Raw genomic sequence first — 25,547 nt, 5'->3', positions numbered from 1 at the left:
ACATACCCTTTTCCTTTAGTGCCATTTGATCTCAAGGAAGAAGCCAAGATCAGGCTCACTGGATGGGTGGATGATCTCCTGTCACAAACCTGAGCATGATGGTTGGTTCTGGAGCCCCAGGATCTCCTGTGTACCTTGGCGTGATGTGTTGCTCAACCATTCCTTTTGCAGACCTGGAGCGCCAGCTGGAAGAACAGAAGAAACTTGCCAGGGACCAGAAGGCCAAGTCCCAAACCATCCAGAATGTGGTGCTGATGCCCATGAGCACTCCCAAGCCCCCCAAGAGACCACGTCTGCAGCGCCCAGCCTCTGCCACCATCCTCAGCCCCACCACTCCTGTCCAGCAGCCTCAGTTCACTGTCATCTCCCCCATCGCCATCGCGCCCGTTGGACAACAGTTCTCTGTGGGCAACATCCCAGTGGCAACCCTCAGCCAAGGCTCCAGCCCAGTGACTGTTCATACCTTGCCATCTGGCTCCCAGCTCTTCCGATATGCCACTGTGGTTTCATCCTCTAAGACCAGTTCCTCAGACACTGTTACCCTGCACCCGTCCTCCAGCCTGGCGCTGCTGAGCTCAGCAGCCATGCAGGACAGCGGGGCCCTGGCCAACATGGCAGCTGTGGTCAGCCCTGTGGAACTGGTGGCCATGGAGTCTGGTATCACTTCTACCATCCAAACTGTGGAAGGCACCTCGGACGATGGGCAGACCATCATAGAGATCGACCCGGCACCAGATCCTGAGGCAGACACAGATGAATCAGAGAGCAAAGCTGTGATCCTGGAGACAGAGCTGAGGACTGAGGAGAAAGTGGTGGGAGATGTGGAAGACCATCAGCACCAGGTCCATAATGTGGAGATTGTGGTGTTGGAAGATTAGTGGGGAAGGCAAGCATCAGTTAGGGGAAGAGTTGGGAATTTATTTTATTTCAGACTTTTTTGTTAAGCATCTTTTCCAGCCACCCCATTTGTTACCATGGATATTTTCATTGTACTGTATATTATTTACATATATATATATATATATGTGCAAAATCTTGTTTTTTAAAACAAAGCTGGAGAATTGTGAGATGTGGATAAGGCTCTGTCTCCCTGGAGCACTGAACAATACCACCTGTGGCAAGGAGACACTGGATCTGTGCTGGACAACCCAAGCAGGAGGAAGTAGCTATGCCTCAGTGCTTCTGCTCCAGGGCTGCCCTGGCCCAGAGACTTTATTTGAGAGACAATAACACTTGAGTGTGGATGTGGCTGTGAGAAGGGGTGATGGATTTGGGGTGGAACAGGTACCTCATTTATATTTTTATTTTCCCCAGGGAAGGGAATTCCGTTGGACCCTTTGCTGTCACCTCAAATGGGATTTTTTTATTATTTTTTCTGCTTTGGGGAGGCCGACAGTACAATGAATTTACTGTCCATCTTCTCCTCCTCCACACAAATTGTTTTTGTATTTCTATTTTTTTGTATTTGTTTGCTCTTTCCCTTCCCTTGTCCAGATTTCCCAGCTACAAAGTCCTGGGACCTTCTCTCAGGGTCCCTGTATCCCAATCCCTTCTCTTCCCATGGCACTTTTCCCCCATCCCTTTCCCTGCCTGGCAAGGCTCGGTGCTGCAAATGCCACTTGAAGGCTCCAAGATCACTTCAGCCTTTTGTATAAGGCGAAAAATATCAGCTAAAGCTCAAACCCAGATCCTCCCCCTTGGCTACTCAGCACCGCAGGGACTTTTCGGGGTGTACAAAGCATGTTGTGCTGTTGCTTTCCAGGAGAGCTGGATTTTGGATTGGGACAGCTTCTGTTTACACTGTGTGCTGAGGCTGCTCCATGCTTGTTGCTACTTGTTTGGTGGTTTTATTTTTGTATTATTTTTTCTTCTTTCTTCCTATAATCTCTTGGCAGGGTTAGAACTGGCATGATGCTGAAATACTGTGCACCCTGCTGTTTTCCCTCTTTCCCTCTTTTTTTTTTTTTCAGTGGTTGGAGATCCATTTGGGCTTTGCCACACTGGGAAAATGGAAGGGGGGGAAGCACCGGGTGGCTTTAGAGCTGCAGAGATTTGGGAGGGTTGGAGGGTGGGAGCTGCTTGGCTGGAAATATTAAGCAAAACAACAGCAAAGGACACACACCTGGGGAGGGTGGGGGGAGGGCAGGAAGATGTGTTTGGCTATTTTTTTGCATTAAAAAAAAAAAAAAAGGAATTAAGCTCCAATGGATTTTTTCATTGGAGAGATGAAAGGTGGTGCCTCTGTCACCTTGGGGACAATAGGGGATGGGCAGGGATTGCTGAACCCCAGTTATCAGTGAGGTATGGTTGCTGCTTCTCTGATCTTGGTCTCTGGGAAGTGTTTCCTGGCTTAGGATGGAGGTGGGAACAGCTGTGGGAGCTAAATCCCATCCTCAGCCTAGAGAAGAGAAGGCTCCAGGGAGACCTCAGAGGCCTTTCCAATGCTTAAAGGGGCTCCAAGATGAGCTGTCAGGTCTCTTCCAACCCAAACTAGTCTGGGATTCTGTGGTTTTGGATCAGGGATCCACCTCCTTTCATATCCAGCCACCTTCCCTCCATTCTCCTCTGGCTTGCTCCTTGCAGGTAGCCCCTTGATTGAAGAGGAATAGGGATCTTTTCGGGATCCCCCTTCCCCAAACCAGGCATACAAGAGATTCTGTCAGGTCCCTTGTAGAGCTGTTCGTGTCTCTTGGCCGGGAAGCGGGGGGGTGAATCTGGGCTCCGTGTTCCCTGTAAGCCCACCCAAAGCCCTTGACCTGGGTGGGAGTCCCATAGGACTGTGATGTCCCCTGCGTCCTCCGCATCCCGGAGTGCTGGGCTGGGGACGGGGAGAGCAAAAATGTCGTGGCGCGACAGGATGAGGTTGGGCTGAGCCCGCAGCCAGGCCCCGAATTTGCCATTTTTTGTCTTAAATCCTCAGCGGGGCCGCCTGGCCCTTTAAGAGATCTCCTACTTTCAGCCGAATGGGGGCGCTGCTCCCCCCCCCAGCTCCGGTCCTCCGCCGTCCCGGCATTCACTGCGCCCCCCCCCCCCCCCCCCCATTTCCCGCCATTGTGCCTGGGCGCGCGCGGTGCCGTGTGACCAGGCGGGGGGAGCGCGAGGCGGCGGGCCCGGGCCATAGAGACGCGCGCCCGGGGAGTGGGGTGGGGATGGTGGGATAGAGCATCCCCCCGCCCCGCTCCGCCGGCGGCCGCCCCGAGTCCGTCAGGGCCATCCCGAGCCCTCCGGGCCCGGACAAAGCGCCGCCGCCACCCGCCCCGCCCCGCCCCGCCTGCAGCCCCGCCGCGGAGCCATGTCGGCTAGCAGCCTCCTGGAGCAGGTAGGAGTCCCCCGCCGATACCGGGACGGCCCTGCCGGGCGAGGCCGCAGCTCTGGGGCTAAAGGGGGTTGCGCCCCAGGCCGGGCCGGGCGGCGGCTGCAGCCTCACTCCTCTCCCGTCGCAGGGCCGCGCTCCATTGTGATGCGGCCGGGCCGGGCCTGTCCCTGCAGGGCTCGACCCCGCCGGGCCGGATCTCTCCCCTCCCTGAGCCGGGTCTGCCCCTTCCGGGCCTTCGCTTCCCCCGTCGCGGCGGGTCTGTTTTACCCACGCTGTGTCTGTGTCCTCACCGAGCCAGGTCTGTCCCTCTGACTCACCGCTCTCCCTCTTTCTCTCCCCACATCGCCGCTGATCGCGCCAGAGACCCAAAGGCCAAGGCAACAAAGGTGAGATCCGGGGGGCTGGGCGGGCCCGACGGGTAGCGGGAGGATCCCGCCGCTGAGAGAGGGAGAGTCTCCCTAAAATCTGCCGGGAGGGAAATGAACCCTGCGACCGGGCCTGGTTGCTGGGCTGGGGGTAGTTTGCAGGTGATGTCTGTACCGTGGGGAAGCGTCTGTGTGCCGTTGTCTTGAGTGTGGTGTGTTAGAATTGGCAGAAGTTCGTTATGGTCTAGGGTTTGGCTCTAAATACTTTAAGCTGATAACGATAGGACCTCATTACATAGGTTTTTTCTAATGTTACACATGTCTTCTCAGTGCAAAATGGCTCTGTGCACCAGAAGGATGGGTTGAATGATGATGACTTTGAGCCCTACCTGAGTCCCCAGGCCCGCCCGGTGAGTACCTGCTGCAGGCAGGAGCACCAGGTGCCCGATGCACCAAGAGCACCGAGGCTTCCTGTTGCTTCAAGGGAGGGGAGTTTGGCCTCCTTGTATGTTCCCCATCTTCACTGATTGCATTTTGATGTTTGCCAGCTGCCTTAACTTACATCCTGTCCTATATCTGCATTTCTTCCAGTAGAAAGCATTGACCACCCTTGGATTGGGGTGGGTGAGGCAGGAAGGTTTGTAACACCTTTTTGAGGCTGTGAGAACTTCCTAGAGATGGTGTCCAGCTCTTCGTTTTCAATGTGACTGTCTCAAAGTCACCATTTCTGCTCTTTCAGTTTTAGTGTTGTGCCTGTGTTGGTTTCTGGCTCTTTGTACCAGAGACGTGCTGAGTTGGGCTGTGAAGTTGCTTCACATGAGGCTGCTGCACTTTTGGAGGGTCAGATCAACCTTCTTACCTCTACACCAAGTCAACTGATAATGCCTGTTAGGGGGATTTCTGTTTTTCATCAAAAAAACCCCAAAAACGGGCAAACTCGGAGCCCACGTGATACAAGTGTTGAGATTTTTTGAGAACTTTGGCTACAAGTTGAACCAGAGAGTTCTGGAGCTGTGTGAACATATCCTGGAAGTCAAACTTGCAACTATTTTCTCTTGGAGTAGCACCACTGTTAACTGGTGTTTGTTTGTTTTCCTTAATGAGCTACAGGGGAGTGACATAGAACAGATGAAGTTCAGCTGATTAGATTTATAAGTGAGCACCATAGATAAGCATCTGTAATAGCACTGGAGTGGTCAGTTTATTCTCTTGGCTTATCTTTCCAGTTGTGATCAGTAAAAATAAGCTGTTTCTGTATTTTTGCATATTTTTGCTACCCACTACAGTATTTATTTTCATGGAAATGTGATGCATATTTTATTGGAACACAGGAGCTGGTTTCTGTATTAGTTAAATTTTTAACAAGTATTTTCCTAGTTTGTGCTAAAGACCTGAGAGTAAGTATTCTGTATCTGTTAGCTGTTCATAATTAGAATTCAGCCTGTCCATCAAGACAACTCACTGCATTCAGCCTCCTGAAAAGTTAAAAACCTAAATTCAGCCTTCATAGGGTGAGAGAACATTAGTGCTTTCTCAAGTCGTGAATAAAAGCAGCTGCTTTCCTAGTAGCTATCATTTAATGCTGGTTTTTTTTCTATCTCAGCTATCAACATCCCTTGTTCCCAGCTTCTTTCTGAATATGGATATATTTCCTACAAACTGCAGTTTTATTTAAGGTTCCTAAAGACAGTGAGGGTTACTATAATTTTGAGGCATCACAATATTTTATTTTGCATGTTTTGATAAAATATTTCTGGATCATTTAATTTCTTTTGGTGTGTCTCGGGCTGGTAAAAATTCAATTTGAAAATATTGGATATGCCCCAGGAGGCAGAAAGTGAGCCTGAGCAAGGTAAAACCACCAAGTTAACTTGGAGTGGAATCTTTTAGTGCCTCTCAGTTCCTTGTGTTGCTGGCTTATATTCTATAAAATAGAGTCCAAAACCTCCAGAGCTTGGTCTGGAGGGAGGTAAAAATACACAGGTATCCAAGGGTGCACCTCTTTGCTGGAGATAGGAAAGGGAGTTAGAGAAACTGCTCTGAATAGTTGAATTAAATGAGCTTTGGAGTTGCTTCCTGAGCTCTCCACACACCCGTGAGGTAACCGTGTTGTAAAATTTCACTGCTCCTTATTCCCCACCTGCTTTTTCAGGTATGACTGTTACTTCTCAGCTCCCACAAGGTTACTGTGTATTTTAAAGCTCAGATACACAGTAAATCATTTTTCAGCCCTTTAAAAACTAAAAGCTTAATAACAAAGCTCATTCTGAACCCTGTTTCTGGTCTGAGGTGAAGAGAAACAGTGAATTTGAGGAAATAACGGTGCAAAGAGTTTTTGCCATGGAGAGAATAAGAAGCTGGGGGAGTTATATTTGCATGGTAATCAGCAAACGTGTCAATTGCGCGAGGGCAGAGGAGCAGAGTCATTGGAGACAATCAGGTGGAGCACAGCAGTGACTCTGTCCCAAATCTGCTCCGAGCTGCCTGTGCTCAACTGTTGAACTGCTCTGCTCCCTCCTTACATAGCTGCTTAGTAGTCTACAGGTCATAGCTTAATATGCCCTGTGTTAGATATCTCAAAGTTGAAAATAATTGACTAGTGGGAAGATATTTTGAGGGGACAAGAGGAAAGATTTTTCTCATAGTGATGTGCTTCAGGTGCTCCTGTGGAGAGAAAACGGCTCTCCCTTGGGTTTAGGGATGGGCCAGCATGTTCCTGTTTCTTTAAAGCTGAGTTCAGGAGAGGAGAGAAAATGTTACTCTTATAATTGATAATGATTAATTTATGAAGTGACTTGGCTGGCTCAAAATAGTAATAGGAAGTTTTAAGTTCTTTCATTTGTCTTACAGATTAGTGTCAGTGTTGGTGCTTTTGGCTGTACTGAGTCCTGGGTTTAGCAGGGTTAGTTTAAATTAAATTAGTTAGTAAAACCCTGGATGAGAGTGAGGTTTTTTTTATTCATTTGCTTTTGGGAGACCTTTATGAAAGCAAAGGTTGAAGAGAGCATCTCTTCAGACAGTACCACAGAAATCTTGTGTCTGAACACATGATGTTAATTTTTGTAAAGTTGGGGCTTAGTTAGCCCCAAACCTGTTGCTCTCCTGTAAGTAGAAGGTAGAGTGACAAACCAGCTGTTTCTGGAGGGTGCCAGAGCCATCTTGAGAGATTCTCTGGATTTCAGTGTGGCATAAAGTCCTGTGGGAGCTGCGCTTGGCACGTGAATACATGATTCAATGAAAAATGGAGCAGAGCCTGCTGCAAGCCAAGATTTTAGCTGGGAACTGAACGTGCCTTTGATCTCATCTGCACTGGGCTGGTGTATTTGGGGCTGGGCAGTATGAAGCTGCTGCTCACACGTTCAAATTACTCAGGATAATGTCCATTAGCAGGGCTGAAACCACTCCCTGGAGGGTACCTGAGTTTGAATGGGAAATGACAGATGTTTTTCATGTAAGCAAATCTTGGGGATGTGTGAGACTTCCCTAATTGTCAAATTAGGCATTTGTTTTTTGTAACCTAAAGGCTGCTTGGATGCTAAAAGGGAGATCAAGTCATGGAGCTGGGGTTTTTTTCCTCTCTGGGTTTGAAACCTGCTTGTGCTGGTGCTGTCACTGTGCTGTAAAAGGCTTCTATTGATTACTTCCCATTTTCAGATAATTTTCAGTGTGTGCTGACAGCATTGGAGAAGTTATCGTTTTGAGGAATAGGGCTTAAATGCCTGTTTGCAATTTCTTGGAATACTGTGAAGTGTGCAGCTTTAAATTGTAGGAATAAAGCTGTTTTCATGGCTAGTAAGTTTAAGGAAAGCAGTCGGGGTCACTCGTGGTTTTTGCAATGTGTTTCCACTGGATCCTTTTCTTTCTTATTCCCCTTCTCTCTGCATTCTTTCCTCAAATCCTCCCTGTTACAGTCTAAGAAGGGTTAAGTATGTTACACGGGCAAGAAAAATCCATGTTGGAAGTAGCTGCTAGTAGAAGATGGTATTTGGATGCAAGATACTGGATTTTAAAGCCTGAGCAGGAGCTCCAGGGCTTCCCAGTGTCCAATCCCACACTGTGTTGGGAGCACGACACAGTCCCCTCTTGACATGGGAAGCTTTGTCTTTAACTTTCCTAACAATGAACAGATTTTAGAGCCCTTGTAACAAAGGAGGTGTTCAAGGCTGTGCCTGTTTATATGTCCAGCCTAAGATAGGGTGGAGTGGGGCATATGGGAAGTCTAAGCGACCTTTATTCCTGTCCCTTAAAATTGGTTCAGCTCCTTCTAACAATGCAGTGCTTATGTTCTTGTGGTTTTCTTTCAGAATAATGCATACACTGCAATGTCTGATTCCTACTTACCAAGCTACTTCAGTCCCTCCATTGGATTCTCCTACTCCTTAGGTGAAGCTGCCTGGTCCACAGGGGGAGACCCTCCCATGCCCTACCTGACCTCATATGGACAACTGAGCAACGGGGAGCCTCACTTCCTCCCTGATGCCATGTTTGGGCAGCCGGGGGCCCTTGGCAGCACTCCATTCCTCGGGCAGCATGGCTTTAACTTTTTTCCAAGTGGGATTGACTTTTCGGCTTGGGGGAATAACAGTTCTCAGGGCCAATCCACTCAAAGCTCTGGCTACAGCAGCAACTATGCCTATGCTCCCAGCTCACTGGGAGGGGCCATGATCGATGGGCAGTCGGCTTTTGCCAGCGAGACCCTGAACAAGGCTCCTGGCATGAACACCATCGACCAGGGCATGGCAGCCCTCAAGCTCGGCAGCACGGACGTGCCAAGTAGTGTCCCAAAAGTCGTCGGCTCAGCCGTGGGGAGCGGATCTATCACCAGTAATATCGTGACATCCAACAGTTTGCCTCCGGCAACAATTGCACCGCCAAAGCCAACCTCGTGGGCTGACATTGCCAGCAAACCTGCCAAGCAGCAGCCCAAGCTGAAGACTAAGAATGGCATTGCAGGGTCAAGTCTTCCGCCGCCTCCCATAAAACATAACATGGATATTGGAACTTGGGATAACAAAGGGTCAGTGGCAAAAGCACCATCACAGGCCTTAGTCCAGAATCTTGCTCAGCAGCCAGCGCAGGTGTCTCCGCAGCCCATGGGCCAGCAGATCAATAGTAGCCCACCAGTGACCCAGGCTCTGGGTGGGCAGCAGCCACAGGCGCTGCCACCACCAGCCCCGCTGCCTGTGCCATCAGCACAGCCCACCCGCTGGGTTGCCCCTCGGAATCGCGGCAATGGCTTTGCCCAGAATGGAGTGGACGGTAACGGAATGGGACATGCTCAGTCAACTTCTGGTTCTCCTTCAGAGCCGCACCCGGTCTTGGAGAAGTTGAGATCTGTCAACAATTACAACCCCAAGGATTTTGACTGGAACCCAAAGCATGGGCGGGTTTTCATTATTAAGAGTTACTCTGAGGACGATATCCACCGTTCCATTAAATATAACATCTGGTGCAGTACAGAGCATGGCAACAAGAGACTGGATGCAGCCTATCGCTCCATGAATGGGAAGGGCCCCGTATATTTACTGTTCAGTGTCAATGGCAGTGGTCACTTCTGCGGTGTAGCAGAAATGAAATCTGCTGTGGACTATAACACTTGTGCAGGTGTGTGGTCCCAGGACAAGTGGAAGGGACGTTTTGATGTCAGGTGGATTTTTGTGAAGGACGTTCCCAACAGCCAGCTGCGACACATCCGCCTAGAGAACAACGAGAATAAACCAGTGACCAACTCCAGAGACACTCAGGAGGTGCCTCTGGAAAAGGCTAAGCAGGTGTTGAAAATCATTGCCACCTACAAGCATACCACCTCCATCTTTGATGACTTCTCACACTATGAGAAACGCCAAGAAGAGGAGGAAAATGTTAAAAAGGTAACATGTCTGTGTGTCTTGTCTGAGTCCTGCAGAACAAGAGGTGGTGGGCTCTTGCCTTGCACTGGACAAGCTCTGAAGTGTGAAGGGATGGACTTGTGGGCATTAGCCTGCCTTTTGGGTATCTGCCTCCTCATATCTGGAACCTACACCCAAATAGTAGCCCCTCTTTCAGTGAGTATGTCCAGAGAATCCACCAAGGTGATTAGTAGGATAGAGCACCTCTCCTGTGAGGAAAGGTTGAGACAATTGGGGTTGTTCAGCCAGGAGAAGAGAAGGCTTTGAGGTGACCTAGTTGTGGCCTTCTAGTGCCTGATGAGAATCCACAGGAAAGATAGGGAGAGACTGTTTGCAAGGACGTGGAAAGACAGGACAAGAGAGAATGGCTTTAAATTGAGAAAGTAGGTTTCAGTTGGTGTTAGGAGAAAATTGTTCCCTGTGAGAGTGGGAATGCCCTGTCCTAGGGTGCCCAGGGAAGCTGTGGCTCTCCCATCCCTGGAAGTGTCCAAGGCCAGGTTGGATGGGGCTTGGAGCTGCCTGGGCTAGCAGAAGGTGTGCCTGCCCATGGCAGGGAGTTAGAATTAGATGGTCTTTAACATCCCTTCCAATCCAAACTATTCCATGATTCTATGAAATGCCAGCACTTGGCAGAGCAGGATGAGGAGCCTTGCCCAGGCCCTGCCTGCAGTTGACTGCCTATTGGTTACACTGAATCTCAGCCTTTGCCGAGTGCTGTGCCATTATCAGCTCCTAGATCAGAACAGTTTGGAGACCAGCACGGCATTTGGGAAGTTGTTAGATATCAGAGCCGGGTCTTAGAATGGCTGCTAAGCCCCGCCCTGGCCACAGTGGGGTCAGCATGACAGATGTCTCCCTCCACTTGTAAAACCTCCAGGAACACGGTTCCTGTCCCTCCCCAGGCAATCTCTCCCTCTCCTTAATTATCTTTCCTGTAAGGAGGCTTTGTCTAATGCCCAACCTAAATCTTCCTCACTGTGATTGATTGAAGTCTGTGACTGTTTGTCCTATGGATACAGTCCTTGTGTTCCTCATTGCTCTGTTTGGGTCCATGGTGGGCTGTCACCTGCATGGCACTGCCAGCACTGTGGCACATGAGCTGAGCTCACAACTTGCCTTGCAGCTGCTCTCAAATCCTCTTGTCATCATCTATTCTTTAATGATGCATTAATTGAAAATCCTGCCCCAAATTCAGACTTTGAATCTTACTTGGGTTCAGCTGTAGTAAAGTCATCTGGGACTGCCCTTCCCCTCAATGTGGGTCTGGCTTATGCTTGATCAAAATGATAATTATAAAAATTAGCATTAGCACAGCTGGCTGGGAGTTTGCCAAGTTTCCTGATGGTCTCTTTCATTTGAGCAATGGGGAATTTTTCACCCAATACTTGAAGAACAGAATGAGGAGCTGCAGCTGCTCTCTGTGACAGTGAATGCAGTTTTAAACTTTTTATATCTATTTTACATGGACCATCATATAAATAATAACACTTAACCTCAGACGTGGTCATTTGCAGTGCTTGGAGAAAGTCTGTAAGGGAGGAATAATAAATGGCAGGGTGTGAAGGTGTAAACTGGTATTTTGTGAGGACCTGATTGTTTTGTGTTGTTTCACTAATTATCTAGCCCTCATCTTCTGTGAGGGTGGTGAGGCTCTGGCACAGGTTGGCCTGGAGGAGCTGTGGCTGCCCCATCGGTGGGAGTGTTCAAGGCCAGATTGGATGGGACTTGCAGCAGCCTTGTCTAGTGGAAGGTGTCCCTGCTCACGGCAGGGGATTGGAGGAGGATTGTCTGTAAGGTTCTTTCCAAACTAAATCATTGTGGATTCTGTGGTATCCTCCAGACCTGACTTCAGGAAGCAACACTGTCAGAGAGTCAGACCTTGGCACAGTGGGAGAACGCAGGGAAAGTGGGAAAATGCTCTTTAAGGACAGGTTAGGCATGGATGGATGAAAAGAGTTAATACTAGTACAGGTAAGCAGAAGGAGGAGAAAAAGACAGAAGGCAGCTTTGGGAAAAGCAGACACAATGATGGGCTCTTCTGGAAAGCTGCTGTGTTTGCTCTGTAAAGTCTGAAAATCAGGAATATACTAGAAATGAGGGTTAGCAGTTTTCTTAAAGCTGTAAATGCTTTTATTTGTCTTCCCACTTGTATTTTGAAGTCTCCTCCCCTTGCTTCTTGAGATGTGCTGGTGTGGAGAGTTGAAAGCGGCAGCGATGTTCTGAGTGCCAGCGCTGCCTTTCTGAACTGTCTTATAGTGGGTGCAGCAGCAGCTGATTAGGAAAGCACTCTTTCTCTGCAGAGGAACTTAGTTGCAGGTCTTTGGAAATTGCAGAAAAGAAGGGAGTTGTGTAAACATAGTTGGTATTTGCTATTTACTCACCCTGTGTCTCATGCCTCTGTTACATCCAGTACTGCAGAGGTGACTCTCTGGGCCTCGGTCATTCTTACAGCAGCAGTTTGACCTCCTTGGTCACTCACTGACATAGCCTGGAATGTGGTTTAAGGTTTCTGTATCTTCTCTTTTATGGTTTCATTTACTTTTCCAGTTATTTTTGCTGAAGGAGAGTTTTCTTTTTTCTTGGAGTGATTCCTTCCATGGGACTAGAGGTTCCAAGAAGCCATGCTCTGTCTGCTTGAAGCATCTTAAGTAGTCACCTGAATGAAAAAAAATAAATGAGGAACCAGAGTTGAAGCCCTGGAAAGTTAAAATGCTGTTCTAGCAGCAGCTCCCTGCCTGCTTTTTGTGCTGGGGAAATCCCATTGCTCCCAGCTCTTTTCTCTCTCTCAGAGTGTGAGATGTTGATGCTCTGCAGTTGACCTTCTTGAAGCTTAAATATTTCAAGTTTTGTCTTGTTTCGAACTTCTCCCAAGCTGAAATTGTTTCACTTGGTTTCAGCTTGCCCAAATTATTTGCAGTTTGATTTTGTGCTTGCTGCCTGAGTAGATGGATGATCTCTTGTGAAAGTCTGGGAACTCTTGAATATTCTTTCATACTTCTCACTGTTAGTCTTATCTTCAGAATCCCCTAAAGCAGGTCTGAGAAATTATATGAAAAATGTATAGTGTTGATGCTGTATACATTGTCCAGTGAAGGGAGAGGGAAGGGTAGTTAGTTCAGTGTTGAAAACAGTGAAATAATCCTCTTTCTATTCCTTTCCTGTTGCCTCTGCCCATCCTGTTCCTCTAAATCTAATCCCCATTCCTTTTGTGTGTGTTGCTTGGCTCTACTAATCTGTTTTTTTTAAAAGATTTGAATATTTTCCTGTCACAAAATGGTGGAGTGACTCGCAGTGCAATCCTTCCTGAAGCAGTCTTGAAACCCAGATCAGCTGCTTTTATGGTAGAGCTTGACACTGACTTCTTCCATGTAAGAATTATTTTATCTTTGCTTTAAACGACTGAAACAATAACACAAATCCCTGCTCATGGTCATGCACTTAGATTTCTAGAAATGCTGCAGTGACCTTGGTGAAAAGATCTCCCATAATGATCTGCTTAGTGTGAAAGGTTGATGGCTTGTGTTTTGTGGAAATGCAATCAGTGGAAAACTCTTACGGGAAGTTTATTTTGATTCTTTTTGCCTGCCCAGTCTTGAGATATTTGGCTACTCACGAGATTTTAGGAAGGCTGTCTCGTGGAAACCAGTCCTGTGTAGTGTGCTTCGCAGTCAGGCTGGCAGCTGAGAAGAGACACTGCACTGGGATTTTGAGTGTTGAGTCAGGCTGAGCTGTGCAGGATGAGGAAGTCTTTGGTGGGCTTTGTCATGCAGAGGGTCAGCCTCAAAGCACAAAGGCAGGATTGGCCAGATTGGATCTGTTATTTCTGCAATTGTGCTACTTTGTGCTCAGCTGATGCTGAGGTTAAATGAGTATTAATAGTGGCAAGTGTCATTGCCTCCCTGGAACACCTGATTTAAGGGAAAACTGAGGGGTGTTGTATGAGTCTGAAATGGGCAGGCTCTTTCACAGTCACTGGAATACATGAATGCTTTCTGATGGATTTTACAAAGCTGTTTTTTTCTCCCCAGTTTTTGTAATCTCAGAGGGGAGGAGAGAGAATATTCTTGAGAGGGTGTACCAGCAGTCTTTCCTCCTGCTGTTGGAGTTGTCCTGGAGAATGCTGCATTTGCTTTGGCTTGACTGTATTCCACAGGACAGTATTTCTGAGTAGAAGATTCAATTACTGGATATTCTATATCCAGGCAAAACCAACTGTTCTCCATGGCAATAAGGGAACACTCCTTCCACTCAGTTCCTTTCATTCAGTGATCCCAGGGTTGTTTTCTGTTTTCTGCTCCAGATCCTGGCCATAGTGAAATTACTTTATTGATGCACCGAGATAGAATTTCTGCTGTGGTGTTCAGCAATACATGTGGTTTCAGTTTATTTCCAGGCTGTTTAAATCCTCTAAGTCTGTGTCTATGTTTGTATATTTGTCCAGGAATGGAGGAAACAAACCATCCTGCTTATTCCAGTGGCTTGGCACTAGCTGTTTGTAAGGAAAGCTTCATTTTTATGATATTTTTAGGCCAGCCTTTAAGAACACTCAGACTTTTGCTTGTGTTCTAGCTGTGTCTAAAGACAGGAGAAAACTGGAGGGAAGACGTAGATCTGTCTGATGCTGTGTTTTCTGCTGTGAGACAGGGAGCTGTGTTTCCTCATCCCTAAAACAGAAGCAGCTGGGAGCCTTTTCTGGCTCCAGCTGAAGTGGAATCAGAGCAGTGGAAGAGCAAACCACTTGCACTTACCTTGTAGTCCTGTCTCTCACTATTAGTATTGTGTTAGAAGTCTTTAAAATAATATTTTAATACATTGATTGCTAATATTATAAAATAATGTTTAAATTTGACTTGTTGATTTAAGAGCCTGTTGAGATGCACTGTTTCTCTCTCTGTGGCAGAGAGTTGGAACTAGAAGATTTATAATGTCCTTTCTAATCCTGGCCATTCTAGCATTCGAGGACTGGGATTGGTGTTGGGCTAGACAGAGAGTGCAGGCCATCTGCAGTGGGGTTTCACACCTCTTAGAGGTATGCCCTTGAGCAGGGGCAGTTTATTCCACACCCTCTTCTTGTGAATTTGTTCCCAGCCTACTCCTTGCCCTCTCAGTGTGGGCAAGGCTTCATGTCCTCCCGCTCCAGGTTATCTTGGCTGGATGATTTCAGCTTTGAGCTGCAGAATACCCTGAACTAATTGTTGTTATATATATGTTAATTGAGTTAATTATGAACATATTAATGACTTCAAATGAATGTCTTAAAAAGCACAGATTTTTTTTCCCTTTGGCAGATTAATTTAAATGGGGAAATGACCTTAAACTGAAGTATGGTAGATTTAGGTTAGATATTAGGGAGAAATTAATTTTTGTAAAGGTGTTGAGGTCCTGGCAGGGGTTGCCCAGAGAATCTGTGGCTGCCCCTGGATCCCTGGAAATGTCCAAGGCCAGACTGGATGGAGCTTGGAGCTGCCTGGTCTAGCAGAAGGTGTCCCTGTCCATGGCAGGGAGTGGAATGGGGTGGGCTTTCAAGTCCATTCCAACACAAATCACTCTGTGATTCTGTGATAAATTTCATGTATACGGTTGATCAATTCACTAGAAACACTGTGAAGGGCTTGGAATGCAGAAGGGAGTGTGTCAGGTGTCAGCAGTGGGGGTTGCTTTAGTTTTTTTTCTCTTATTTTTTTCTTCCAAAAGTTCTGGATAACTTGCTTGCACTGAGGTTAAGAGCTACTGATACGCGTATGTGTTTCAGGTTATTTCATTAACAGCTGCTTCCCCAGAAAATGTACTTATCTTCCAAGCAAAAGTCATTGCTGGCTGTTTCATTCCGTGAAACCTCCAGGGCACAATCTGGTTCAGTTCCTGGATTTTTCCCTAGTGCAGAAGTACAGTGGGTCACGAGACATTGCTGAAAGCTGATTAGGATCCCAAGAAAACAGTTGAAGTGCATCGATCTATGGGCAAGTCCATCAAGAGCACAGTGTTCCTTCATTGTTCTTACTGAAACTGTAATTCTGCACCAGTTTTTTGCCTGAAAGAAGCTGCTTTCTTTTCTGTCTCAGATTTATGAAGCTCCTTTTTTTCTGCTCTGTAGGCATTCTCACTGCAATTAGTCCTCTCATTTTCCTGCATGTTCTGGTTTGAACCTGGTAGTAATGCTGTCTAATGGCTTTGTGAGTTAATAACTAATATCTTAGTGGTGCAAATCACTGGAGGCTTGGCAGCCAGAACAGTGCCAGCACCCTGCTCTAGCACAGCAGTTGCTATGGAAGTCCCTGTTAAACAAGAATGATCATTATCCAAACTGATGGCTGGAGAATTGTTCATAGCTCCTTCTAGTGACCAGTGCCCAGTATGAGCCTTTTTATTTGACATATAAGTCATGTAACAGTGTGTTTGAGCAGTTTGGAGTTTTGAGTGTTTGGAAATTTCTGGTTCTTTATAATTAGAATTTTTTTTTTCCTTAAAAGTGCAATGCTGAGCTCCTTTTTTTTTTTTTTTTTTTTTTTTTTTTTTGTGGTTAACTGCAGAGCTATTGTAGTATAATCTCAGTTTGGAAAATTTAGATAAAATCTACTGAAAGTCTTGTCTTTTGTTTCTAATCTTGGGAGAAAAGGAAACTTCACTCTGTAGTTTCCTTCTTTGTATCTGTGCACAGTGGGGGGAGCTCTGCTCTCTCCATCTCAGCTCTGTTATTTGTGGTACCATCTGTAAAAGACCTTCAGAGAATTTCCCATCATTGTATCAAAATTAAGGGAATTGAGAAGCCCTCATCATCAGCTGCAGCCTGATTTGGAGTTCAGCTGATTCCAGAGGCATGTTCTTGATACACTTAGGGAAAAAGAGGAAAAAAAAAAAAGAAATTCAAAACTTTGTTCCAGTGAATGTGGCTTTGTGTTCCCTTTCAAGTGGCTGTAAAATGACAGGACATGCTATTGGGAGCATTGGCTCTTTTACTTGACCTTATTAATTCAACTCTTCATGGCTGACAGAAGCAGGCAAATAGACCTCCTCTTGTCCTCTTATAATGCAGAATATTGTGGTGTGTTTTTCTTGTAGCATGAAATGTCTCTCTTTTGTCTTGTTTAGGATGGAGGTGGTGTTTAAGTCTCAAATACCAGAACAGCTGCAGTGGGTCAGATCAGTCTGTGTGTCTCGTGTGGGTGCTGGAGCTGCATGTCTGTTGGGCACAGAGAAACATTCCTTGGGCTTCCAATTAGAAAGTCCTGTGTGCAGCTGGCAATAACATGGTTGAGAGCAAACACCTGTGAGGACAGTACAGGCATATCTCCATCTCTGAAGGTTTTCCTTCTCTTGAACAATATGTGTCCTTGGAATTTACATAATCCTGGTGATGTATCTTTGTCATTACCAGTTCATGATTTTTCTGTCCAAGATTTCTATGCACTCCTTGAGCATCCACAAGATCTCCAGTTTTTCAGATAATTTGTGTGTAGTGTGGGGAAATGTGTCCTTTTGGTTTACTTTGAGTCTGCCTGATGATTCCTACTTGTTCTCGTGTGAGAAAAGGTGGTGTGCAGTTATTTCAGTGTCTCCTCTATGCCTACTCTGCCTTTCCAGTCATCTGTCTGGCCAGAGAGTTAGAGCACAGTGGCTCTGCAGGTGAAAATGTTTCTCCCCCTTGCTCATCCCTGTTTTTCTTTGGCGGTTTTCCAGTTCTGCTCCATGCCTGTGGAGGTGGAGAGGAGCAGAGCTACACTCTGCTCAGGATAGTTCCTGTCTGGGCTTGTATAGCAGCACAGTGGTATGTTTTATTCTGGGTGATATTTGCTTTTCTTCAGGGTAGCAATTTCCTGGAGTTCCAGATAGTTTTTTCTGATGGTTAATGGTCAATTTGGAATCCATAATTTTGGAATTAGGGTAGGGATTTTCTGCACACGCGTTATTTAATTATTCTCAACCGGGTACACCAAGTGTCCTGTGAAGTTCAGCAACTTTCTCACAAAGTCATCCACTTAGTCAACTGCTGTTTTTATTAACCTGAATAGCTTAATGTCACCAGTAAATTTGGTCACTGTTATTCACTCTGTCTAGATGTTGTATGAATATATGGAGCCACAAATTCCACTGAAGTTCTGTGGGTTTTCAGTCACTGGAATGACACCTGCATGGTGTGACAGAGGGCGCAGCCAAGGCTTTAACTCTACAGCAGTGAAGATTTTTCAAACATTGAGGTGGAGTTCCCTCTTCTCTAAAGAGTTTTGTGGTACTCATGGTAAGACTTCTTGCCTGAACAGTGGCTTAAGGTAACTAAAGTAATGAAATGCGTTTCCATTGTACTGATGGTGAATAATAAGAACCTCCCTGGTTGTTGAAGACTAGGAGAATTTTTTGTATTCCTAATGACTGGAAAAGACTTAGGTTATTTTGTGTGAGCTCCAAAGTCAGCCAGTCCAGTTCCAGGCTGTCTTGTGAGCTCAGTTGTTCTCCCATGGAATACTACTGGGAATCCTCTCAGCTTGTTCTCTCTCCTTTGCTCTAAATATTCGTGCATGTTCTCAGCTTTTCACCATTCTGTTTCCTGCCCTGTGGGGCAAGAGTCCCTATGTGAGAGTAATTATAAACATTTATAGGAATAGGGCTGCTTTATTCAGGCAATTGAATGTGATGCTTAAGCAAGAAGAGGTTTGTTCTTAGCAATTGATTGCATTGTTTTTAAAGTTGCCTGGAAAGATTCTGATGAACAGCAGCGTGCCTGTGAATATCTGATAGCTCAGGCCATCTTTTGTAAACCCTCCTGTAGAGGAAAAGCCTTTGCTATCTTCCATGCCCTGCTTGTCCCAGGCTTGTTGCTCTGACATGGTGTCCAAGGCCATGTGTCTCTTCTTGGCTCTTGCTTGTTCAGTGGTGTGAGTTTACCTTGTTTAGGGTTCTGTGGGTATTTGGGTTTGTTCTGTTAGATTTTGATCTGTAGTACAAAAGGCCCGTCCTGCTATGATGAAGCATGACTTTTATTTGAATTATCCCCTGCTGAGCTCCATTCAGTGAATTGGAGGGTAGGATGAAGGTGTCAGTCTTTAACCAGATCACTACTTGATTTTTATCCCCTTTTCTAGATTAGGATGTTCCTTTTTTATTTTTATTTTTTTTTTGTAACCCTGATGGCTTTCTAATGCTGACAACAGGAAAAGTCATCATGTTTGGTTTGTAAATACAGGGCCTTGAGACTGCTTGTGGAGCATAATATACAAGTGATGCATCATCCATAATTTGTGCTGTGTGTGTTCCTTGAGCAGGGCCATGGGCTGCAGTAACTCCTGATTTCTAAGGCAATGATCTAAGATTTCTGCCTTGGAGACAGGCACATGGAAATCCTACTGAGTTGCTTGGTTGGGGTTGCATCAAACAGCAAAGTGCAACACCACAGGCTGAATGGGGGCTATTGAGGTGCTTCATCAGTGAGTGTGTGTATCTGTGTGTACTAAGGCCAGGGTTTGATTGCAGGCTCTCCAGGGAATGGTCTTGGGCCCCAAGGCTCCCAGAGCTCCAGAAGCATTTAGATAATGCTATCTGACATAGGATGGGATTGTTGGAGTGTCCTGTGCAGGGCCAGGAGCTGGACTTGATGATCCTTGTGGATCCAACTCAAGATTTTCTGACTGAATGTCTCAGCCATTTGGGGAATGATACTGGGAGTTCCAGTGCCCCAGTGAAGGAATCTCCTGCTGTTTCCTCTGTGGGCAGACACTGGATGAGTGATGCCTTTTGCTTGGAGGACCTTCTCAGGCTGAACTGAGACTGGGCCTGGCCTGGTCTGCCCAAGGGCTTTGGGCTGTGGTGCAGCTCAAACAGGTCCCAACAAACTAGGGTTTGTGTGCTGCACAGCTGGGAACTGTGCCCTGGCTTCTTCTCCCGGTGCTCCTTTGGCGTAGTCTGCTGTTTCCGTATCTGTGGTGTGGCAATAAAATCCTTCCTTTGCCGGGAGTGTTGATGCTGAACCTTGGTTGTCAGTTGAGGTAAGAGCCTCTGAACAAATGGGCAGGATTTTCTCTCACTGTCATCTTGTCAGGTACAAACACTTGAACTTTTTGTTGTTGGTTCCCCTCCGGTGTGAATATATAAGGTGATCTCTCATAGCTCAGTTGCTGTTATCAAGACCTGGCTTGTGACATGGCTGCAGTCCCTGGGCTGAAATTGCTTTGAGTGGTATGATCAGAAAGGGCTCCTGTTTCCATACTTGCCCAGGGTGAGTTGGTGTCAGCACAGGCTCCTGGCCATGGTGCATATCAGCCATCCCCACGCCATAGTGCTCTTGCCCTTCCTGTTCCTGAGGGGTTTGGTGGATTGTCTGAGCCAGGGGTATTTTTTACTCCTCCCATATGGATCAATAAAATGCAGCCCAAGTTTAATGGGAGTGCAGTCAAAGGGCATAAAATGCTTCCCCTGTTTCTCTCCAGGGATTTTATCCCAGAGCAAAGCCCAGTGTGTGTGTGCAGATGTGCTCTGCCTTCTGGGGCTGTCACATAACTGAGTGGGCTGGGACTTACTGTTCCACAGTCTGTGGATTCAGATGAGGATGAGCACAGAAGGACAAATGTTTGCAATGTGGTTGAGCCTTTTTGTGCATTATGGTAGATCTGGCTGGTGGTTGAATGCTCAGTGTAATACCCCAAGGACCAAGATGTCTCGGATCCCTCCATTCCACTCAGATGAGACTTTACAAGCTGTACTGTATCCAGCTCTGGGGATTCCAGCATCAGAAGTACATAGAGCTGCTGGAGCAAGTCCAGAGGAGGTCACAGAGATGCTCCAAGGGCTGGAGCTGGCTGGGAGAGCTAGGGGTTTTCACCTGGAGAAGGCTCCAGGGGGACCTCAGATGCCCCTCTAATGCCTGAAGCGGCTCCAAGTGAGCTGAAGAGGGACTTTGGACAAGGGATGAAGGGACAGGACACAGGGAATTACTTCCCACTGCTAAAGCGTGGGGTTAGATGGGATATTGGGAAGGGATTGTTCCCTGGAAGGGTGGTGAAGCTCTGACACAGGTTGCCCAGAGAAATTGTGGCTGCCCCACCTCTGGAATTGTTCAAGGCTGGCTTGGACAGGGCTTGGAAGAACCTGATCTAGTGGAAAGTTGTGTCCATGGCAAGACAAGATCTTAAATCTCTTCCATTCCAAACCAGTTGGATTTTGTGAGTTTTGGATCAGGGATCCACCTCCTTCCATATTCAGCAATCTTTCCTCCATTTTCTTCTAGCTTGCTCCTTGCTCTAGCTTGCTTCTGACACATTGGTATTTAAGGGGGATTTTCCCTGGAGTTGGCTCCTTACTAGCTGCATGCAGGCCTTGGGAGCAGCATCACCTCAGCGGGAAGAGGTGATTGATTGGGGTCCAGCTATTCAGCTAACAGGATGATGTGTGCAGCAGGACCCTTGCCACTGTCCCAGCCCAGGGCACTGGCTCTGGAGATGCATAGGGGGTGATTGAACATGGCAGCCAGCTTATCCCATGACTGCATTTGGGGAGTGGTGGCATTAGCTTAGGCAGTTGCAGTCGCTTCCCAGAAGGATGCGTGACATTGCCATCTGTCCCTGTGTAATGTAACATGCTGGCTGCTGAGCCAGGAACAGGGCTTGGCACCTTCCTTTGGATTTGTGGCTCCCCCTGCAGTGCTTGTTGTGCTCCATGTTCAGGCCTGGCTCTGCTTCCCACCCTGGCAGTTGGACTGTGGTGCAGGGGTTTATTTGGCAATGAAAGCATCTGCAATAGACTTGGGCAGATTTACAGGAAAAGAGGGGAATTAAATTGACTTCTGTTGGGTAACTGTTCTTGATGAGAATCTGTGCCTTGGTCTGATCCCTGTCCCCAGAAGACAGCAGAGGCTCATGCTGGCCTTGCTTTGCATCCTACAGAGGAATTGGAGGTGAAGCTTCCTTGGGTGTGTGGCTGAGAGGCCAAAACCAGTGGTGGTGTTCTGAGCTGGAGGCCCAGCCTCCCTTTTTGGGAAGGTTTCTAAGTATAGATGGCTGTTCATGCTGTTGTCCCAGGATGGAAGCTGTTTAGGGATGGGCTGTCCCTGGATTTAGTGGTGGCAAAGGATGGTGTTTCCTATAGAAGCCTGTGTGCTTGTGGCAGAGATTGTGCCAAGATGAGATGATGCCTCCCATGGCCAAGTTAGCATGGGACCTTGGGAAGCAGATGGGCCTCTATTGCTGTCCTTATTTCAGGGGATACAACTCCAGGCAGAGCAACTGGCATGCAGGGAAACATCCTGAGCTGAACCAAAGCACCAGGTTCAGAGCCCAGAGAGCATCTTCTCTCTGAGTGAAGACCTGCTACCTGTGGGTATGTGGTTCAGGTATGGCTTTGCTGTGAAAGTGGGATGGACTTGGCACCTCTTGGACTGTCTAGGTGGTGATGGACTCATTCCACAGGATCTGGAGCCCCGCAGTGCACATCGAGCCCAGACTAGAGAGACCTGTGTATGCTCAAGGAAGAGGCAGAGCCAGAGAGAAGCATCAGCTCAGGGCTGTCTGGCTGCTGACAGGTTTTGTTACTGAGATGGTGTATTTCAATCTGGGAATGACCCTTCAAACACCTTGTAACCCTCTGGGGAAGTTTCAGTGAGAGCTTCTCCATCTAGCCCATGCAGAACCTAGAAGAGATGGGCACAGGGTGCTGAAAACAGCAAGAGGGTGACAGCCTTTGGTGTCTGGGAGAATTTGGTGCTGCACTGCCTCTTTGTTCTGGTGCAAATGTTTGGACAGGGTGTGTCCACAGTGCTGGAGGAATACCCAGGGGTGATAGCAGCAGTCAGTGGGAAATTCCTGTGGAGTTCTTGTTTTTTGAGTGAGATACCATCAAGTAGTGTCAGAGGTATCAAGGAGGTTTTCTGCTGGGAGCTGGGACTGTTTCAATTCTTGCAGACCAAGGCTGATGTCAGTGCTCCCTGGGTTTGAGCTCCAGCCTGCTTCGATACCTACATGGGAGTTCAGGAGGAGTTTTTTCATAGAATTGTAGAATGGTTTGGGTTGGAAGGGACCTTAAAAACCATCTCATTCTAATGCCAGGCACACCTTCCACTAGACCAGGCTGCTCCAAGCCCTGCCCAACCTTGCCTTGGACACTTAGAAGAATGAGGCAGCCACAGCTTCTCTGGGCAATCTGTTCCAGGGCCTCCTCACCCTCACAGGGAAGAATTTCTTCCCAAGATCCCACCTAACCCTGCTCTCTGGCAGTGGGAAGCCATTCTTCCTTGTCCTGTCCCTCCCTCCCTCCCTGGTCCAAAGTCCCTCTTCAGCTCTCTTGGAGCCCCATTAGGCTCCAAGCAAGGAGCCTCAGAGCTCTCCCAGTCTATCTCCAGAGCAGAGGGGCTCCAGCTCTCAGAGTGTTTCTGTGGCTTCCTCTGGACTTGATCCAGCAGCTCCATATCTTTCTGATCCTGGAATCCCCAGAGCTGGATGCAGCACTGCATGTGGTGAATAACCTGAGATGAGAAGAAAATGAGGAGCTGTTTGACCTCAGCAATGTCACATCTCTGCAATGACTGGGTGCAGCAGCAGCACTTCTTTTGACAAGAACAATGCTCTTTTCCTGGCTTTGCTGGCTATGGGACAGGCTCTGTGGGAGACCAATGACTTGGAATGCTGATGTGTAATAGTGGTGAATGAAACTGCTCTCAGCTAATATGATCTGTTATTTCTTTTGCAGGAACGCCAAGGCCGTGTCAAATAAAAGGCCATTCCTCTACTATGGATTGCAGCAGAAATTTCATCCCAGCTGTCTTTCAGAGAGAAATCAGCAAGAGTATCCCAGAGAGAATTAGGACTTTTTTTCCTTAATTCCTTCCACTTCAAAAAGACTTATACAAACTTCCAGTTAAAAAAAAAACAACAAAGTATTGGAATATCACAAGACATAGGACTAAAAAACCAAAAACAACAAACAACAACAAAAAAAATATCCCTTCTAGATAGAGTAGAGGTAAAACCTGTCCCCTTTCTTTCAGCTTTGGTTGTAAGTGTACGCTTTGTTTTTTGTCTTTTTACTATGGTTTTTGGATTTTCAAGTCCATAAGTGGCATATGCCTTTTTTTCTCTTAATTTTTAAATCCCACTGTTCCTCCTGCCACCCTGTTGCGCCCCCTTCCCTGATTTTGACATTTGCACTTGGAACACTGAATTGTAACATCCACCATGCAAATTGGAGTAACAATTTTTTTTTCTTTCCCTGGGCTGAAGGAGAAGGAATTCTAATGAGAAAGTTGGGGGTTTGGTCTAAGAAGAATTGAACAGAAAATTGTCTGTAAGGTTATGTCTTAAAGGTGGTTCTTTTTTCTCTGACCCTTTGTTACTCACAAGTCAAGTACCAGGAGTCCTAAGAAATGTTCTGTTCTTGTGCATTATATCAATTTAAAGATTAGGTCTGAATGAATTTGATTTTTTGAATGCTGAGAACAGTGATAAAAACTTATATCATTTACAGGAAAATGAATTTTGGACAATAAAAAGCCCAAAACAAACCAAGGAAGAAATACTGTAAAATGTGTAGTGACATGTTTCAATTTCTTGTTAAGCCAATGAGGAATGGGCGTTGCCTTTCTTTTCACCGTTAATCACTTCTCAATAATAAATGTGAGATCCTGTTGAGCATCGCTGTTGTCTCCTGCTCCCTTCCCCATGCTGTCAGCTCCTTGGATTACAGCTATTGGAAAAATACCTGAAAATAAGGAGTGGAGAGGTGATTTCTCCTTGGGTATGAAGCAGGATGCTCTCACCTTGGCATCCCTAGCTCAATCCTGAGTCTGTTCCAAGCCCTTTGAGATTGTTGTGACTCCCTAGTGTGGCCTCACTCCAGGTGTGAGGGGCAGTGCCCACCTGGCCTTGCTCCCAGGATTCCCTCCCATGTCATGGGTAAGTTGGGGATGATCCAGCTCCTTCCAGGTGTGGGAAATGCAGACATCTCACAGCCAAATCATCTTCCCTGGGAAAGGAAACCTTCCCTTGCCCAAGGGAAACCACTTGTTGTCAAGAAAATAATAAAAAACCCTCCCTCTTCCTCTTCTCTCATTGTGGACCTTGCTGCTCAATTTTGGTGGACTCTACCTCTGTCCAGCAGCCCATTTCTCTAGGAGCTGACCAGCTGACCAGTCTGCCAAGCACTGCTTTGGAAACAATGTCAGGTGACCTGGGGGCACGGCCAAGGTGTCCCAAGTCAGGGGCTCCCAAGTGCCAACAGACTTGCTGAAGGAACTTGCTAACAGAATAAACCCTTACTGGCTGCCTTTTCCCTGCCTTTCCACTGGGGAAGGGCCTGTGGAGGAGCCCTGGGTAGGAGGTGATGCAGAAATGGTGTAATTTGGGGCAGCCCAATATCACTGGGAGAGTGAAGATGCAGTGGAGGAGAAGGTGAGTAGGTTAAAAGAGGGGTTATTTGGAGTCCTCCCAAAAAAGGGAGGTTGCAGCCCAAGAATGCTTCGAAGTTCGGGGGTATGTTTGTGCAAAAAACCTGGATTTCTTATCTTTTTACATATATATAAATAATATTTTTTGTCAAAATACAACTCTGTATCTACTCTATTATATACAGCATCTTGGAGAATAAGAAATTCAAAACATAGATATATAGGGTATAAAAATGCAAATACAACTTGTATATATAAATTAAACAATAAAGGGCTTGGCAATGGAAGAAACTATGAAGGAAGTAGAAATAGCTCTGACTATTCAGAGTGTTTTCTGTCTCAATGTAACACAGACTGAGATGTAGGCTGGGACTGAAATTGCTGCTGCCACTTGGTGATCCATACTGCAGCTGCCCGGCGATAAAATGCTGCATTCAAAATGGCATTTAAATTTTAATTTAAATTAGAGACTCCGGGAAAAGCAAAGGTGAGGTGGGAGCCCCAGGGGACTAAGGTGAAGGGGATGGAATTCAGACAGCAAACAGATTCCACTGCTTCTCACTCCAATAAGGGCAACATCCCTGGAATTCCCTGTCCAGCGTCTCTTCCAAGCCCCG

The 25,547-nt window shown here is 46.8% G+C and overlaps 2 protein-coding genes across 5 annotated transcripts in view; both read left to right on the top strand.

Moving 5' to 3' along the window:
• GMEB1 (glucocorticoid modulatory element binding protein 1) overlaps positions 1–24,180 on the top strand; it is a 34,568-nt gene extending 10,388 nt beyond the window's left edge. For 3 of the 4 annotated variants that reach the window (XM_079325539.1, XM_079325538.1, XM_079325540.1), the window contains one exon: positions 172–1,948. In XM_079325539.1, the coding sequence (XP_079181665.1) occupies positions 172–878 (707 nt within the window). In that variant the 3' untranslated portion in view covers positions 879–1,948. Of the gene's footprint in view, positions 1–171; positions 3,320–4,011; positions 4,092–23,237 lie in introns of those variants that run through there. The other variant, XR_013776703.1, reaches the window with a different exon arrangement.
• On the top strand, positions 3,185–24,180 carry YTHDF2 (YTH N6-methyladenosine RNA binding protein F2). The gene is made up of 5 exons (XM_079325537.1): positions 3,185–3,319; positions 3,678–3,702; positions 4,012–4,091; positions 7,986–9,551; positions 23,238–24,180. Exons 1-5 carry the CDS (start codon positions 3,293–3,295, stop codon positions 23,259–23,261), a joined length of 1,722 nt encoding a protein of 573 aa, XP_079181663.1. The 5' UTR covers positions 3,185–3,292; the 3' UTR covers positions 23,262–24,180.
• Positions 24,181–25,547: the final 1,367 nt, after the last annotated feature.

The sequence above is a fragment of the Erithacus rubecula genome, assembly GCF_903797595.1.
Source record: "Erithacus rubecula genome assembly, chromosome: 23".
NCBI lineage: Eukaryota > Metazoa > Chordata > Aves > Passeriformes > Muscicapidae > Erithacus > Erithacus rubecula.
The sequence above is the reverse complement of the archived record's forward strand: the minus strand, read 5'-3'. Positions and strand labels throughout refer to the sequence as shown.

Coding starts and splice junctions, on each gene's coding strand:
- YTHDF2 (XM_079325537.1), top strand. CDS start 3,293: ATGTCGGCTAGCAGCCTCCTGGAGCAG. Junction 4,092..7,985: donor TGAGTCCCCAGGCCCGCCCG/GTGAGTACCTGC, acceptor GTTTTCTTTCAG/AATAATGCATACACTGCAAT. Junction 9,552..23,237: donor AGGAGGAAAATGTTAAAAAG/GTAACATGTCTG, acceptor TTTCTTTTGCAG/GAACGCCAAGGCCGTGTCAA.